We start from the raw sequence: 17839 nt of genomic DNA, 5'->3' as shown, positions 1-17839 counted from the left end.
TTTGAGATAATATTTTCAAATATAGTTATAAGACTGGAGTATAGATATTCTCCTTTTGCCTCTTCAAGTAAAGCTACTACTCTGAGATTTGAGCTTTTCAGAAATATTTTTCAATTTTTCTGTAAAGAAAAATAGCAAGTCCTTTAAGCCCTGGTAGGGATCTTAGTCTTTAGCATTCTGAATTTTCTGGTTTTGCAACAGATAATCATTTATCATTTCCATTTTTCTGTCCTTTACATTTAGTCTAGGAACAATAATATTGATTTTTCCTTCTGCTCATTTTAATTGTGTGTTAAGAGAATAAAAATTAAAGTCAGACATTCATTTTCCTTTCTTTCCTTCCTGTGTGTATAGATTACAAATACTTGATGCCTGATAACGTCTCTTCAGAACTACATCACAGTGATAAAGAAGAGAAAGGAGAGGGGATCTTGTCTCTTTCTTTCAAACCCCAACTATCATTTAAGTCCTGCTAATAATGAAAGAGGGAAGTTCTCGTTTCCCCTTTAGGAGACATTCACCCAGACAAGACAGTAAGAAGCTTTTCAGTTCAGTTTAGTCAGTAAAACACTTGATTGGGAATCAGGGAGCCTGGACTCCATCTCCAGCTCTGCTACCGACCCATTTTGTGACCCCAGCAAGTCCCCTACCTATTTACCTCTTTACTCTTTGTCAGTCTTGCTTGTTCAGACTGTACGTGGTTTTTTTGTGCAGGGTCCATTCCTTAGCACGTACTTGCATAAAGTCTAGTGCCCCAATCTCAGGTGTGACCTACTGATTGAAATCATTGCTATCACTATGACTACTTGCCCTGTATTACTGTGAGGGCACAAAACTGCCCTCTGAAATGTCTTACAGACTGACAAATTTGAATGCCAAGTCTAGATTGTGAATGAGGAGTTTTGGCACAAACTGGAATTAATTGTGATCCCTATATTTGGACTGGGCATGTGGATTTCATAGTTTGCCACATACTATGTTTCTGAGTCTGAAAACTGAAGATACTACTGTGCTCCCCTATCTCTCCCCACTTCTATTGCTCTTTGTAGTCAAGAATCTTAAAAATATGAATAGGATAGAAGCTGCTACACCGTACGTAGCCTGCCTCTGAAGGTAAAGAGCATAAGCAATAGCTGAGAAATGTGACATGGTCCATTCATCTTCATTTCCACTCTGAAACCTGGAGAAGACAATTTAAAAGTCAGCATTAACTCTTTCACTGCTGACCATTTTAGCAGAAAGCAGCCAATTCATGTGGCTATCCTACAAAAAGAACACTGTAAAAAAAAAAATCAAGATTATAAAGAAATCAAAAGGAATTATGGCACTGGGAAAAATCCCAGCTCTCAGAAAATTAGTCTTGTAACAGAAAGTTTCCCTTGGTTCCCATCAAAATGGAAGGAGTACTTGTTATAATACTAACAGAGTCCCAATACAACAGCTGGGGCAACAACAGAGGTAAGTAACCTCCCAAGAAAAGCTTTATTAGATTTAGGATGTTCCTCTATGCTTGTGCATGAGCTGTTGTGGGTCCTAATTAAAAGTCTGGACAAATGCTGACAATTTTGAAAGGAGAACTGCAGAAGCTTAGCAAAATCTGAGTACTGACTTAGCAATAACCACACAAACTCAGAATATAGACTTACAAAATAATCCAATTATCTCATGTCTGATTAAAAAATCAGTATGCTCTTTGCATGGCAACCTCAGAGATATGTAGTGGGGAAAACAACTGCGTGGTAAATCTCTCCTGCCACAGAATACTACCTCTTTTCTAAAGTGAGTACGGTTAAGTGAGGATTTGTTTATTAATAAAAATGGTACCTTAATGTGACAATGTTGATTGTGAAGTCCAGCATCCCAACAAGTAGTCCTCTGCAAATTAACCTGTAATTTAACTTCCCTGATTCTACCAGCCTTAATCACGAGAACAATCCCTTCTCCCAAAAGTTGACTGCTGAATTATCCATAGCTTCTTGCATGAATAAAAACTACTTCCATAAGCAAAGTTTTTAGGATGAGGCATCTACATGTCTTGAATATTTTACATACATGGCTGCATTGTCACAGAAATCTTTTCTATGTATCTGATGTAATTTATTGCAAATACAAAGTCTATTTGCCTGAAAAATACTCAGAATTATTCTAAAACAGTCTTAAAAAATTGCATTACACTGTTTTTCACGGATATTAATTAGGCAATATGAAAAGACAGTGTTTCCACAAGTAATTATTATTTTCCAATTTTTATTTTATTATTGTATAATATTTGTATATGTATTTGACACCGTACCTTTTCTGACATTGGAACTGAGCTGAACTATAGAGACTTGTTATCACTATGAGAAATTTCCAGTTATATTCTCTGATGGCAACAGTCAGAAATAGAATAGCTGATAAGTTCCACACAATTCTTAAAATCTGAATAGTAAAAAAAAATCAGTTTGGATCAACTATATTCAGTAGATGCAGAAAACCAATGGAGACTATGCAGCAATACTACTTTATAGCCATAACTACTGTAAACATAAGCCTAGACTAAAGAAAGAAACATTTGTAGGCAACTTTTACACAAGGTCATCAAAAATACAACATTGCAGTAATGAATCCAGAGACTACTAGCCATGAAGTACTATCCTATGGAGGAAAAACAATTTAAACGAGTATCAGAATCCTATTTCAAATTTCTTTTAAGGGCAGAGGCTGAGTAAAGCCAAATCCTGTATGATATGAAATGAAAGGGCAGGGTACGGCTCTTTTAATTAGGGTCATATGTATATTGCTACATAGTAATTAAAGCTTGTTATGGCAGCATCCAGAAGCCCTAATCAGAATAGCTGCTAACAAATGCAGAGGGATACAAGGAAGAACTTGCAGGCTAAGGAGTAGTCCATAAAGGGAAAGATGGTAGCTCTTATGTATGGGTTGAAGTACATTAAATTTTTTTTGAGGCAGCAGAAAAAAAATGATCTCTGCTGGGACGTAGGTCTTTATGACAGCATCTAAAACTGACTGCCAGGAAAGTTTGTATAAAATCATCCAAAGCATGTTCCTCCAGACACTTGTGCTTGGACAGACACACCTCTGGAACGACAACTGGTAACCTATAACCAGGGAGACTACTTCAACATGATCTAGTGCTGCTCCAATTTTAAGTCCAGCCATGAAACAAGCCAAATTAAGCGTATTATGCTCTTTTCTAGAAGCCTGTTTGAATATAAGTAGTGCTAGTCCAAAGCCCTGTAAGCACAAAATACTTCAGAGCAGCCCCAAAACTGTTGGTGAAGGATTCAGAATCTCAGAGGCGGTCTATTGCTTGCACTTCCTTCTTTTAGACCAAAGTATTTCTTTCCAAGTGAATGGCTAATCTTCTTACACAGGCAGCCATGGAAAAATCTGTTTTTAATCAAAGAAGGACAATTTTATCCTCAAGAATTTTATGCATAAAATTCAAGGTCCTAAAATAGGCTTTTATTAGGTTAAAGTGTACAAAAATGCTTCATACTTTTTCAGGTCACTTGCAAAGAGATCTTTGGAGCTAGGGAGGCAGAAGAACAGAAAATCATTGCTTTGTTACCTAGTCTAATCTGATTATAGTGACGACAACCTTATGACGGAAAGTAAAACCTCTGTGAGAGGTGAGGACTTAAAGCAGGTGGAGGAGGAAAAGAAATATTCTAGAGTAGAATAATCTTAAAAGAGCCCTTTCCCCAGAGCTACTATGGTTTTATTGTCATTGATATTACTCTCAAAATATGGCCGCTATACATTTTTAAAAAACTGTCATTAAGAACAGATTATCTGTTCCATTAGGGACTTGAATGGGAACGATAGCTGGATCTTAGAGAGAGCCTTATAGCCAGAGGCAATGAGGAATTAAATCTGACATCGTATCCTATAAGACAGCTAACGTTAAAACACCTGTTCTATGGAATTCAGGGTACTAGGATGGCTGAGGGAAATGCAGGGAGGCTGGCATCATATTCCCTGGACTTCCGTTTACAAGCAGAGACATTCTGGCAACATGAAACAGAAAGATGTTTTCACAGAGACTTGCAGAAAAGGCCGCAGAAGAGCCAGTGGATAATCTTATGCTTTTCCTTTTCTATGCACATTACACTGACTATGGGTAGTCAAAGTACTAGTGGAAGAATGAGGCTATTTTTATGGTTGCTTGTGAAAACAGACCAGAATTAATGTGTGTGCATGCAAGAGAGAGAAAGAAAGTCTGCCTGTCTACTGAGTAATTTCCCTAGTAATGAGGACATGAGGAACTTTGGATTCAGTTCTGCATGGGCAAACCTCTGCACCACGAGGAGCCCCCAAAATGACTTCAGCACAGCTCTTTGCAGGCACTTGGTTCTGCCTGTGAAAAGTTCCTTGGAGATGATAACCCAAGTCTGGAGAAATGCTGAAAAGTAGGGGGATTTCCTGTTTTTCTCTTCAGAGATATTTCTGGAAGTTAAACAAAAATCTATTAGTTATCATTACTAGTCCAACAACATTATCTTGCAATTCTGTCCAGGCTTTCATCTCGGGATGTGACTGCTCCTTTTGAGGATTAACCAAGCACATGTCAGAGTGGGTGTTTTACTTATTTTACAAAAAGGAAGTCTATGGCACAAAGTGGTTAAATGATTTGCCCTAGGCACCTCTGCCACCAGGAATTGGTGGCAGAGCTGAGAATAAGATCTGGGTGTCCTAACTGCTAGCCCTCAGGTTTGTCCACTAGGTTAAACTCTTCAGACTATCAGCTGTTTGTTTTCTCCCTCAGTTTCTATGTACAGAATTATATTCCTCACTATTTGTCATGGGGGGGAAAAGCACCAGCAAGGAAAACTGCATACAAGAAATGGGTTGCCCAAATATTCACTCAGTCTTCCAGGAGAGAAATTAAGCTTATGTAACATATTTTCAAGTGCAAATAGCAATTCTTCTCCCCTACATCACAACACTGGAAACCTGCAAGGGGACCACTGAACTCCATTCAATATAATGTAAAAGGCATGCCTCATTAACTCTTGGACATCTTCTCATTTCTTGGTCATAAATTCTATTACCTTGTATTACAAACTGCCATAAAACTCACAGATAAAAGATAATTTATGCTCAGTGTACAGAAGCTAATGTTTCTGTACTCCTGAGAAGCACAGCACCAGAAAATGAGAAAGTATGTATGTGAAACCTTAAGCCATTCATACTGAGCATAGAGAGCATGATAAACATGACTCTGAGGGCCTAATGTTCTTCGGCCAGGGTATATCCTAATGGTAACTGCTATTAGCAAAAATTTGAAGTATATAATGTATGGACAGTTGCATGTGCTCATAAAGAATGATTACTCCCTATTAAAAAAAAATTCCCACCACAGAGAGAAATATGACCACAATTAAGTGAGGAGTTATTATGTATTTTTAATTTTTTTGCTTAAATCATTACATTGGAAACTGCTTTAAAAAGTCACTTGATGAAGCTTTAACTTAATCTCCTCATATCCATTTGTAGCTAGTGAATATGACAGAATAGAAAAATAGAAGTTTCTATTATTACCAAATCTTTCATCTGAAGAAATCAAAGTTTACTATTAGCATAGCTCTTAAACATAAAAGAAAAAAAATGTTTATATTCATTTTCAGGCAAGTAAAGAAGAGTACTGAGAGAATTGAACTGACCTAACCAAGGGAATAACATGAGTCATCAGCACTGTTGTTTCCCTGACCTAAGTGTATTCACACTTCTATGAATCCATCTGCATCTCACAACAGTGCAGCTATGGTGCACTGTGAATAAAGCAGTACTAAGGAGAGAAGCCCATTCTGCTAATGTGGCAACAATTTCCATTACATTAAAAACGTTACTCACTTTCAGTAAGCATGCAGATGTGTTACATGAAACAGGAACTACAAGTTCTTTTTGAAAACTTCCACTTTCCCCTTATAAACCTATGAATTCTGCAATGAATTCTCTGTGTCTATTGCAATGAACTCTCAAAACTAAACAACTAAAACTGAGCAACTAAAATTAGTGTAGACAACGTCAGTCTCCCTAGCAAGTAGCTTATGTCACAGAGCATGGGATATCACTAACCTAGGATTGGCATCAACTTTCAATCTGGTGGTCTTCAGGGCATTAAAGAGCTATATTTCTGATCTGGGATTTGTGACCATGAAGCCAGTGAACAGGGACTGCTAACAGGGGAGCAGTTTGCAGGCTGCTGCTGGAGGCAAGAGGAGGGAGGAAGGAGGAGAGAAGCCAGGCCAGGCACCGGATCCTGCCCAGGAAAGGTAAGTGATCCAGCTGCCTGTACCTTTGGTTTAGCTGTTAGTTGTTGACTGTTTGTTTGGAGGGGGGGGGGGGGTGCTTGGAGAAGCTGGGAGTGAGTGCTGACTGCTGTGGGATTGCTGCCTGGGCCCAAGTCAGCCCAAGCCCAGAAGGGTATAAAAGGAGACTCCCCAGGTGACCAGTGAGCCTGTGACCCAGCAAACAGAGACTGTCAACAGGGGAGCAGTTAGCAGGCCAGTTCATGGGTAGGAGTACACACCATGTAGGAGTACATGGGAGCTTCTGACAGACTTCAGGTAAGTGAATGAGGAGAGGGGTTACTATGGGGGCGGTGACACAGAACACAGCTAGGGACCCTACCCTGCTGCTGCCTCCAGCCAGACAGGTCCTTTGGATGGGTTGGCAATGCCCTGGCCCCTGGTCTGCGGGGGGTTGCCTGGTGGGACCTCTGGGGCCTGGGGGTAGTGTGGGGGCTGGAGGTTCCCTTGCCTGTCCCACATGTGCTCAGATTGAGGCCCTGGAGGGGCAGGTGAGGGAACTCCAGGCAGAGGTGAGCAGGCTGTGAAGGGTCAGGGCTGCAGAGGATGAGATTGATGGATACTTTCATTCTCTGCAGGATCAGACACCTAGCACAGAGACAACATGGGAGAGTCCCAGGACAGCTGAATGGAGGACGGTCACCTCCAGAGCTAGACAGTGTGTGGCTGTGACTGCTTCCCCAACACAACTGGGGAATAGACATGAAGTCCTGGCAGCACTGGAGGATGATGCACCAGAGGAAGCTGCAGGGGAAGACATGTCTGCAACACACACCAGGCAGGCTGAGTGACAACCGAGCAGCCAGAGGAAGAGACCATTGTGGTGGGCAACTCCCTCCTAAGAGGCACAGAGGGGCTATCTGTTGAGCAGATCCCATGACATGGGAGGTTTGCTGCTTACCTGGAGCCAGGATCTGGGACATCACTGCGAGAATTCCCTAACTCATCCGGCCCTCTGATTACTATCCCGTGGTCCTCGTTCATGTGGGTATGAATGATGCGGCCAGGAGTAGTCCAGATTGTGTCATGAGGGACTACAGGGCTCTGGGGGCCAGGCTTAGCAAATCAGGGGTGCAGGTGATCTTCTTGTCCATCCTTCTGGTCAGTGGTTGCTGTCAGCATCAGGATACTTGCATCAAGGAAGTCAATGTGCAGCTCCAGAGTTGGTGCCATCATGTGGGTTTTGATTTCTACAAACATGATCTGTACTTCCATGAGAGGTCTTCATCTCTCTTCTAAAGATAAGAGTCTGTTCTCTTAAACGTTGGCTGAACTCTTCCAAAGGGCTTTAAGTTAGGTTTGCCGGGGGATGGGGAAGCAGAGGATAAGGAGAACCTAGGAATCAGTGAGCCACGAGCAATGCACTGGATCAGCCCAGGTAAGCACTAAGGGGCATGACAGAGATCAGGATAGTGGGGTACTAAGGGCCCCCATCGGGGGGGGGAAGGGGGCTTAAATGTCTCTACAGTAATGACGATCTCCACCCCAGAGTGCTGAGGGAATTAGCAGAGGTCATTGCAGGACCCCTGGCACAGCTTTATGAGCACTCATGGTGCTCTGGTAAGGTGCCAGAAGACTGGAAAAGGGGCAATGTGCTCCCCATTTTCAAAAAAGGGAGCAAGGAGGACCCAGGAAATTATAGGTCTGTTGGTCTTACCTCAGTTCTGGGGAAGCTCTTTGAGAAAATTATCCAGGTGCACATCTGCAAGGGGCAAGCAGGGGAGTGTATGCTTAGGGGCATATGTGGGGACATCTTAGTGTCATCAGCAAATTTGAACAGGGTGCTTTTTACCCCCTCGTCCAAATCACTGATGAAGATGTTGAACAGTGCGGGCCCGAGGACTGAGCCCTGCGGAACCCCACTGCCCACGTCCTTCCAGGTTGAGAAGGACCCATCCACTACCACCCTCTGGGTGCGGCCCACCAGCCAGTTGGCGACCCATTTGACTGTGTGGGTGTCTACACCACAGCCCCCCAGTTTCTTAATGAGAACGGGGTGAGAGACAGTGTCAAAAGCCTTCTGGAAGTCCAAGAAAATTATATCCACTGCTACCCCTGCATCTAATGATCTGGTGATCTGATCGTAAAAGGCCACCAGGTTGGTCTGACAGGACCTGCCACTGATGAACCCATGTTGGTTGCCCCTAAGCATGCAGTCCCCTGCTGGCCCCTCCTGGATGTGTGCCAGCATAATTTTCTTGAACAGCTTGCCTAGGATCGAGGTAAGACTAACCGGCCTATAGTTTCCCGGGTCCTCCTTCCTCCCTTTTTTGAAGATGGGGACCACATTGGCCCTCTTCCAGTCCTCCGGTACCTCACCAGAGCTCCACAAGTGCTCACAAAGCCATGCCAGGGGACTTGCAATGACCTCGGCCAGTTCCTGTAGAACTCTAGGGTGGAGATCATCCGGGCCGGCTGACTTGAATACATCCAACCCCTCCAGAAGCTCCCTAACTAAATCCTCGCTAACCCAGGTGGCCCAGGTGTGCCTCCCCCAGAGCCCGAGGGGGGTCCAGGTGGAGGGTGGCTGTTCTGGTCCCTACTTAGGAAGACAGAGGCAAAGAAATCGTTAAACTCGTTAGCTTTGCCGTCTGGTGTGATGACCAAGTTTCCCATCGCGTCCTGCAAGGGCACCACATTACCCGGGACCTTCTTTTTACCCCCTACGTATTTAAAAAAGGACTTCTTATTGTCCTTAATCTGGGAAGCTACACTTGCTTGTGTATGAGATGTGATAACATTTGACTATGAGTATTTTGGGTCATATTTCTTGTGCTTCATGATGTGGGAAAGCTGTAGGGTTGGTATTTTATGTCATCATGCTCCTAATTATATCACAGATCCTTATAGCATGAGATGTGTGCTCCATATTTTGATTTTCAATCAAAAGAAGTTAAGGGACTAAAGGTATATATAGACACACAAACACACACAAACACAATATTCTCTTAGTGTAGCGGCTAAGAGCATAATTCTGTTTTGGGGATAAAATAGAAATACACACACACACGGCATCTGTCTGTCTCATGAGACAACACAATTGTGCCAAGTGCGGCAGCAGCTCATTGCACATTTGCAAGTGTAGTTGTGACTTGAGTCATTTGGCTCAATGTCCATTGCCTTCATATCTCTCTTGCAAACTTCTGTGAAATGGAGATAAGGATGACCATGTGGTCTTTTTCTGGTAAAGACTTCTTCAGCCAAGAGTTCTCTGACTATACAGCCGTCATCCATTCTCCGCAGATGACCAAGTCACTGAAGTCAATGTTGACCGAGAAGAGAATGGATTCTTAGAATGCCAACACAGTCCAAGATCTCAGCATAAGCAACTTTGCCCCACTAGAAAATTCCTAGAATGCGGTGAAGGCAATGTTAAGTGAATGCTATTGAGGCAGTTTTCTTGAGTAGAATATGTGGTCCAGGCTTTGCTGCCATACAAAAGGTAGTTAATGATGCAAACACGATATACTTTTAGACCTTGGTCTTATCAGTTTTCTGTTGTTTCACATTCATTTGCTCAGCTTGTGTATGATAACTGATGCCTTGCCAATACAGGTATTCAGTTCAACCTTAAGTGACAAGTTGTTGGTAACAATGGAACCAAGGTACTTAAATATACTCAATACATTTTCCCTCTCTCATACCCACCCACCCACCCACACAGTCTATATTCTCTTAGTGTAGCAGCCAAGAGGATAATTCCATTTTGGAGCTTAAATGCTGGGTTCATTTTGGGGTAGAGATTTTTATCTCTTGCTTTACATCCCAGAAATCAAATAAAAAATTACGTCCACCTTCCCAATCGAGAAAGCTTTTAGATCAACAGGGTATATGAACAAGGATTTCCAAGCAACATGTGCTCACTTTTACCATTTGCATTAGTACTTGTACTTCAAAATCCTGGTTCGTTTCACCTGTTTCCAGACCTTTATTCCCTCAGAATAATCAGTTGGTCTCCCATTGTGTTCCACTCCCTCCTGCCTTGATTTTAAATTACAATGGGTAAAAAGAGCTATGCTTTTTTTCTGGCTGTTTACAAGAAACTAATCATACTGTTAAGCTATACTGAAGAAAAAATACTTCTCTCACAGTACTACTATGGACAATAAAGAGTTCAAATTACCCAAATGGAATCATGGAAGTGGATTGAAAAGGCTGTGGATGACACTATTAAACCAAAATTGCAATTTAGTATCCAAGTTACCTTTTGGCTGTTACAGATCCATGTCCCTTTAACCTGCCCTATATTTCTAAATAGCAGAAATAGCTTTATGTTAAAGAAGTCATTTACTGACAATGCTGTATGATGGCCAGAAACTGGAGGAAAGACAAAATATCTGGTGCCAATGAAAAACAGAACTAATGCTTCATGTAGGATGAGTAAAAGATTTTCAGCAAAACCAAGAAAGTGCCTGGAACACAGCTGGTAAATCTGCATTACACAGGGGTCAATCAGAAAGGAAAAGGACACCATGTTAACAGATACTTTATTTGTCTGTTGGGATCAATCCTTGGCCAACATTTTGACACAGTCCCCCTGCTTCCCAATGGACATCTGCTAGTGTCTCACACTCAGGCTATTATTCCAGACTAAAAGAAAGATTTGGGCAGCTCCCAAAGTCACGCTTGCACTGCATCTTTACACTTCATAGTTGGACATTTATTTTCTTCCAGGGCTCTCTTTAGGGGACCTAACAGAAGAGCAAAGTCAGAGCTATAAGGAAGATGAACAAGTACCTCAAATCCATGGTTTTTGTTTTCTATAGCTATGCCAGAAATATTTAGGCATGCATTATTCTGGAGAAGCAGTATTCTTTTCATCAGTGCTCCACAACACCAGCTTTGAACAGCTGGCTTCAAACTGACTCAGTAATATTCTTTGTTTACAGTGGACTTCTGTGCTTAAGTCTGTCATGTGGACACCGTTAATTTCCCAGAAAGCCATTAAAAGAATTTCATTGCCATTCACTCCCTCTGTGACCATCCCCTCCTCCACCCTGCAAAAAACCAAACCAAACCCCACATCATAAAATGCAACGTTTTCTAGGTGAACTCAAAACGTGTAGCCAACATTTCTTTTAACTGTGCAGAGGGCATGTGAAATGGCAGAAAAATGAAGAGTTGTGGTCTTTCTGATGCCAGTGTCCAAACAAAAAACACTAGACATTGATTATGCTTCTAGCCATATTTCTTACATTACAGTCACGGATATCTTATTATTTTTGACCATGCTTCATAAGCTATAAAAATAGATGCAAAGAATTTTGTTTTGGTTATTAAGGGATTCATTTTTCCTTCAAAAACACTCTAAAAACACAACCTTAACCCTGCCATTTTAAAATGCATTAAAAAAAGATGAGTTAAAAGAATATGAGAGTTATGCTAAAAAAAAGCTAACTTTTTTACATGTTAAACTGGACATTCTTAACCTTATTGAAACTCCTCAAAAAAGTTCGTACTAGCTTTCCCAAACGTCCCCTAAAATTAATTTACAGTGTCAGTAAAGTCCTGTGCAAAGAGGTCGTTCGCATATGAATCACTCCCTGCTTTCAGATTTTCTTGCAGTTATCCTTCAGCCCTGGCTTTCCCTCATTTTACTCCATTACTAGCCTTTTAGCTTTGTAACTAAATAATCACCATCATTCTTTGCTGAACTGGCAAATGAATCTAGCATCCTTTCTGTAGACAGAGTGCCTCATATTGAGATAATACCAAATCTGCCCCTCTGGATTCAAATCTACAGTCTTATAGAACCTTATTAATGCCCTTTTCAGATTACATGGCACAGGGCTTTACCATCAAACTTGCCAGTGAATCTCACTTACTTTAACATAATAACCCTTATAAAACAAAATGGAGACGTGCAGAGCAAATTATACTGATGGAGGCCCAAATATCAGAAAAGATATTTTGAAAAAGAAATAAATGAGTAGCTGCTAGAAGCAGCTCTCTGACTCTTAGATTTGCCTTTAAATGAAGTCTTAAAAGTAGAAGCTCTGCAATACATTTGTATGTGTTATTTTCTGAATCAATAATTGGGACAACAAATCCAAACAGTGCAAAAAACCCAGCACATCTTCGAATGCCTTTTCTCACTAATCATACCTGGATTCTAATCATACTAAACTGCAGCACTCAGTCCATGTAAAAATTCTGCTTCGTGTTCGTCAAGCCCTCAAAATTTTACCCTTATGGCTCTCCCTCGCTCCAATTTAATTTGCTGGAATTTACAAGTTCAAAGCCTTTTTTTTTTTTTTTTTTTTTTACTAATAACCCCAATCCCAAAACTGAATACATTTTTGGCTCCCAAACAATATTACTTCTTTATTTTTCCAACCTGTTTTGAAAAACCACTTCTTAGTGAGTTAACCCTTCTCTCTTCACAGAGGAAGGCACCATTCCTATAAGGGTGCAATCATGATTTACCACCCAGCTGTTAACGTAGGTATAAGTTAACCTAAAACATTTAAATAAATTGATAGTTTGATCCTGCAGTAGAAAGAACACCCAGGCAGAGCAATGTATCAGAACATTTATGCTGATTATAAGATTGTGTTTAACATCACTTACAGGTTGAAGCAGGTAGATGAGGGAGCAGTCTTGGAGAACTATAACCGGAAAAGGAGTGATATTTGTTGCATGAAAAAGTGTCTCCACTGATGCCATGATTTGGTCAAAGCGTCCTCCAAGTCCACCCAAAACCACAATGATATCAACCTAAAAAACAAAATTAAAAAAAAACAAACCTTCAGTTTAAAAAGGAACAGCCTTAAAGCCAGTTCTCTGTATAGCAAAAAAAAAGCAGAAGATAAGCCCTTTCCCCAGGTTAAAAACAAAAAAAATTAGAATGGGTCCAGATCCTCAGGTGTTTAGTCACCTAAATGGCTGGAAACATTCTTCTTAGCAAGCTTGTCTGCCTTGGCTTTGGACCAATGCGGCTACAACCTATACCCCATGTCACCTAAATCACATTTAGGATCTGAGCTATAATACTTTATTTTGGGGGGCTTACACTCTTAACAGTGTTCAGAGCAGGTGTGTTATTGCAGGATTTGTCAGCCTGTTTGCTTGAGACAGGTTTTATGGGGTAAAGTTATCACTATGCAAGTTACCTTAACTCCACTGACTTAGATGAATTCATCTGTCTGTACTGGTATATTCAATGATATCAACATTCAAATTTTCTGAAGGGCCCTCTATCTCATCTCAGCGGCTTGCATTGCAAGTGCCAGAGCAAAAGGAACTTTTGAAGCCAGTTACTCTCTACTCCCATCCCAAAATACAACTATAGATATGAACATATAATTCTAGGACCATCAAAAAACATGATATACGTCTGAGAAAAACTGTATTTGCAAGATTCACAGACTTCTAAACCTCTGTAAATTCATGGTCAGTGTTTTTGTTTAATAATAAGAGTTCATCATCCATTCACTTAGTGTTTTTTTATCCAGAGAACTCAAAGTACTTTAGAAAATGCATGTATTAGCCACACTGTATCGAAAAAGTGCAAGAATGTCACCTAAATGAGCTGTACTTCATTCCATAGTAAGCAAGTGGCAGAGACAAGGAACTATATAGGTCACCTGTACAGGTCTCTAGCCTACAGGAAAACATTGCTCATAGCTTTCAGTCAGGACACTTGGGTTGTATTTTCTACTCTCTCGCTAAACTTGCTGCATGATGGTAAGCAAGCCAATAACTTCTGGTACTTCAGTTAATCTACAAGTTTACCAGGAACACTTACAAATCTTTGCAAAGAGCCTTCAGACTCTCATATGAAAGGTGTCATCGATCCATAAAGTATGATTATTATTATTACCCAAATATAAGTCAGTTAGACTCAGTAATTATTTTTTAAAAAGCTATTACCACGTAAGTCACGACTAAAGCTTTGCCACAATGCAGCTCTAAAGCTTTTACAGTCTGCTTTGACAATGGCCATCTGGTGAAGTTTCCAGCTTTATAGAGCTTTAGTCTACAGCCATGGTGAATACATGAAGTTTTACTCAACCCATGAGTCACATAATGATACTTTGTGTATCTGGAATGATGCATTAATAACATCAGCTTCTACTTTTATTACCAGGGCCAGGACTTTATGATTCTGTTGCATATTTGCTTGCATGCAAATTAAGCCCTTTTCCAGCTAGTCAAGAATAACACTACCTTTTCTAATACCACCAAAAAAAGTAGAGACAAACTGCATCAGACAAAACCAAAACATTTAGGTTATATTCAGAAACATTATATTCTGTATAATACTGAAAGGAAAATCTTTCAGACACCTGTAATGAAGAAGTGAATTTTTTCCGTGCTGATAAAATCATACACATCTAAGATATAACCAGTAGGTTTTCCTCTAATTTTCTTGCTTTTCTAATTTGCCTTTTATTTAATAAGTTAAAAAGAGTAGGTCACTGGCTGAATCAACAGAGTTTACTCTTACTTTATTTAAAGATCAAACAAGCTCCTCCAAATCACTGTCAGCATGAAAGCCCCACAACCACTACAGACAGTACATGAGTGTACTGCTATGTCCGCACAGAGCCCCAAAAACATCAAGGAGGCTCTGCCAAGACCCGGCAGTCTACATCAATAATACTTTCCATTGGTTATAGAGCTGGAGCCTTAATTAGCCCCAAAGATCCAATTTTCAGAGAACTGAGCAACTGCTCTATCATATTATGATCTGGGGTTTCATATCATATGTGAGCTCTGAAAGATTCCTTGGTTTCTTTTGGCTTTGATGTTTTTTGATATTCTAATTACATTGAAGGGACATGTACTTCACTCCAACTTGCTGGGCTGAAATGTGGCACTTGGAATATTCCACTTCACAATATCTAATGCACAATACTTTGGATTGGGTATTTGACTATTTTTCCTTACTACATTTTTTCTTCACTGTATGGGGCCAAATTCTACTCCCTGATATGAATGCAAAATTTAATTCTCACCAAAAGTACAAGGCCTATTGGAACCAGCGAAGTCCTCAGTGAATGTATCATTTTGTGACACTGGTATCATTTTACTGGTTGAGAAAAACATTTTATTAAAAAAAAAAGAGCTCCCCACTAATCCACATAAATGGTCCAAGATACTACCCTGATTCTAGTATTGACTGCAGTGTTTTGAGAGATTGCTACACACTACTATAGTACATATACAGTTTTTAAAACCTCTTTAGTTCTCCTACAGTGTGGTAAAGATCGATGGATAGCCTGCTGAGGAAGAAGTTATAAAACAGCAGGTGTTGGTGAGAAGGCTTGCCTTCTTTTTAAACTGCTTGTGTATCCTCTATTCAGGAACTATATGGATGTATGAAAGTAGGTAACGGAACAATGATGGTCAGCAAGTGAAGGCAGCATCCTTGTCACAAGATCAGTTGTTGTTTTCATTATAGGCACCCCTACCTTTCACAAAAGTGCTTTGACAGCAGTGACACAGAAATGTAGAATTATAGACTGCATCTGAAGCCCTACGTATTGATACAAACATTTAAATACACAGACTCAACAAAAACCTCAGTGGCCATCACATCCTGAAACCACCATAACCTGTATCACAAAGTAAAAAGCATGAATCAGCCAAATAATTAATTCCTTGCTTGATTTTACTGTCTTTTTCAGCCACCAAATGTGAATATACCTTGCTGTGCCCTGAAACCCAGTTACCCACTCACAAAAATCCAGTCTTATTTCAGATGAGAAGATACAAAGACTTAGTTTGCAAGTTCAGGACCCTTATACATGCACATATTTTTAAACCAGAAGGAACAATAAATTCATCTGGTCTGAGCACTTGTAATAACAGAGGCCACAGATTTTCATCCGATTACCTCAATAATCATCCAAACAATTCACCATACATTTTGTTAAAGCAAATCTTCTAGGAAAGCACTGTCTTCCCTTTCTCTTAAATGCCCTGTCACCAGCCCCTTGGCTATTATTTGTTTTCATATACTGCCATTCATTCAGGGAAACTAAAACAAAAAATATCTTTCAAAGCTTAAATCTCTGGAAATTACAGCCATTTAGTAACTGTATGTGGACATGATGGATCATAAAGCTCACGTGCGCACATCACACTCTCTCTGACCTATTCACTGTGCAGCATTGTTAAGAGGTATGATGCAGTCATGGCAAGAGTGCTAGGGTCTAAATACTGATTTAGTCATTTTTAAACAATGGGCTCTGAAATAATTTTCAGACTAACTAGCATACTGCAAAACAATAATATAAGAGAATAAATAACAGAATATTCTGCACAGACTGTGCATAGATATTTGGATTTCTTCCCCCATCCTTTGAAATACTCCATTTAGAACTTGTAGTAACCATATAGACCATCAGCTGCTAGGGCATCATAACAGTCACTTAGTTTCCACTGCTTTTCTTGTTTGAGAATATTCAAATGGGTAATTTATTTTAAATTGAGTATAGGCTTGTTAATTGAAATATTCCCCTGTACAGTTTGGTCCAGATCACATTCCTCTTTCTTGTGTGGAGAGATTCATTACCTACAAGTTGTTGACCATGTACCTGAGAAAGATGTGCCTAAGAAGCAAGTAGATGGGAGAAACAGCTCAAGTGCTTTATGAAGCAGGGTGAAACTCATCTAGTTTCCATAGATTCATAGATGTTAGGGTGGGAAGGGACCTCAGTAGGGCATCGAATCCAACCCCCTGCCATGGGCAGGAAAGAGCACTGGGGTCAGACAACCCCAGCTAGGTGCTTGTCCAGTATCCTCTTGAAGACCCCCAGGGTAAGGGAGAACACCACCTCCCTTAGAAGCTGGTTCCAGAGGTTATTTTAACATTCCTATAGAGTGTCCACCACAGTGGTACCTGCCTGCCAAAGTCTCCAAAATTTAATGTTCTCACAGCCCTGTATACAAATGACACTTGCTCTTCATCCTCTACTCAATGATCCTGCCTTGAGCAGGGGCTTGGGGTAGATGACCTCCTAAAGTCCCTTCTACTTGCCTATGAACACCTTCACAATCATTCCCAAGCTGAATGTTTTGCAGCATTCTACATGGTCACATCCAAGTTACCAGATATTACCTCATAGTCATCAGACTGGATAGAAAAATTTTAACATTCAGGGCACTGAATGTTTCTATTTGAGAAAAAACTTAGTCTCTTGATCACCAGATGGAAGAAGGCCTCTCTCATTGCATTACTCTTCCCATATCTAGGAGCAACCTCAAAACTGTACCTAATGCCCGCTGAGGGAAAGCATTCCTTCTGGGTACAATTAATGCTTCACCCCTCCAGTGGTTTACTTTTGGTTATCTAGGTTCAGGTTAAGCCAATTACGTTTCCAACATATGTAATTCTTGTAGACAAATTCTTCAACTTGAGGAAGAACATGTCTACTGACAATACATATGGTTCAGTGACATCCATTAACTGGTAGCACTGGCAACTCTGCCACATTATGATCTTTCTTGGGGAAAAAAGGTAGGAGACAGCACTGAAGACTGAGCCTCAAGCTACTTCACATGTGGGTTTT

At 40.5% G+C, this 17839-nt stretch overlaps 1 protein-coding gene across 8 annotated transcripts in view; it reads right to left on the bottom strand.

Annotated features, from left to right (window-relative positions):
- Positions 1-17839, bottom strand: part of TPK1 (thiamin pyrophosphokinase 1) — a 642382-nt gene that overhangs the window by 187874 nt on the left and 436669 nt on the right. For all 8 annotated transcript variants that reach the window (XM_090050014.1, XM_090050010.1, XM_090050018.1 and 5 more), the window contains one exon: positions 12891-13037. In XM_090050014.1, the coding sequence (XP_089906140.1) occupies positions 12891-13037 (147 nt within the window). The remainder of the gene's footprint in view (positions 1-12890; positions 13038-17839) is intronic.

This window comes from Crocodylus siamensis, chromosome 5 (assembly GCF_052110815.1).
Source record: "Crocodylus siamensis isolate JL-2025a chromosome 5, ASM5211081v1, whole genome shotgun sequence".
NCBI classification, from domain to species: domain Eukaryota; kingdom Metazoa; phylum Chordata; order Crocodylia; family Crocodylidae; genus Crocodylus; species Crocodylus siamensis.
Note: the sequence above shows the minus strand (reverse complement) of the source record. Positions and strands in the feature narration are given on the sequence as shown.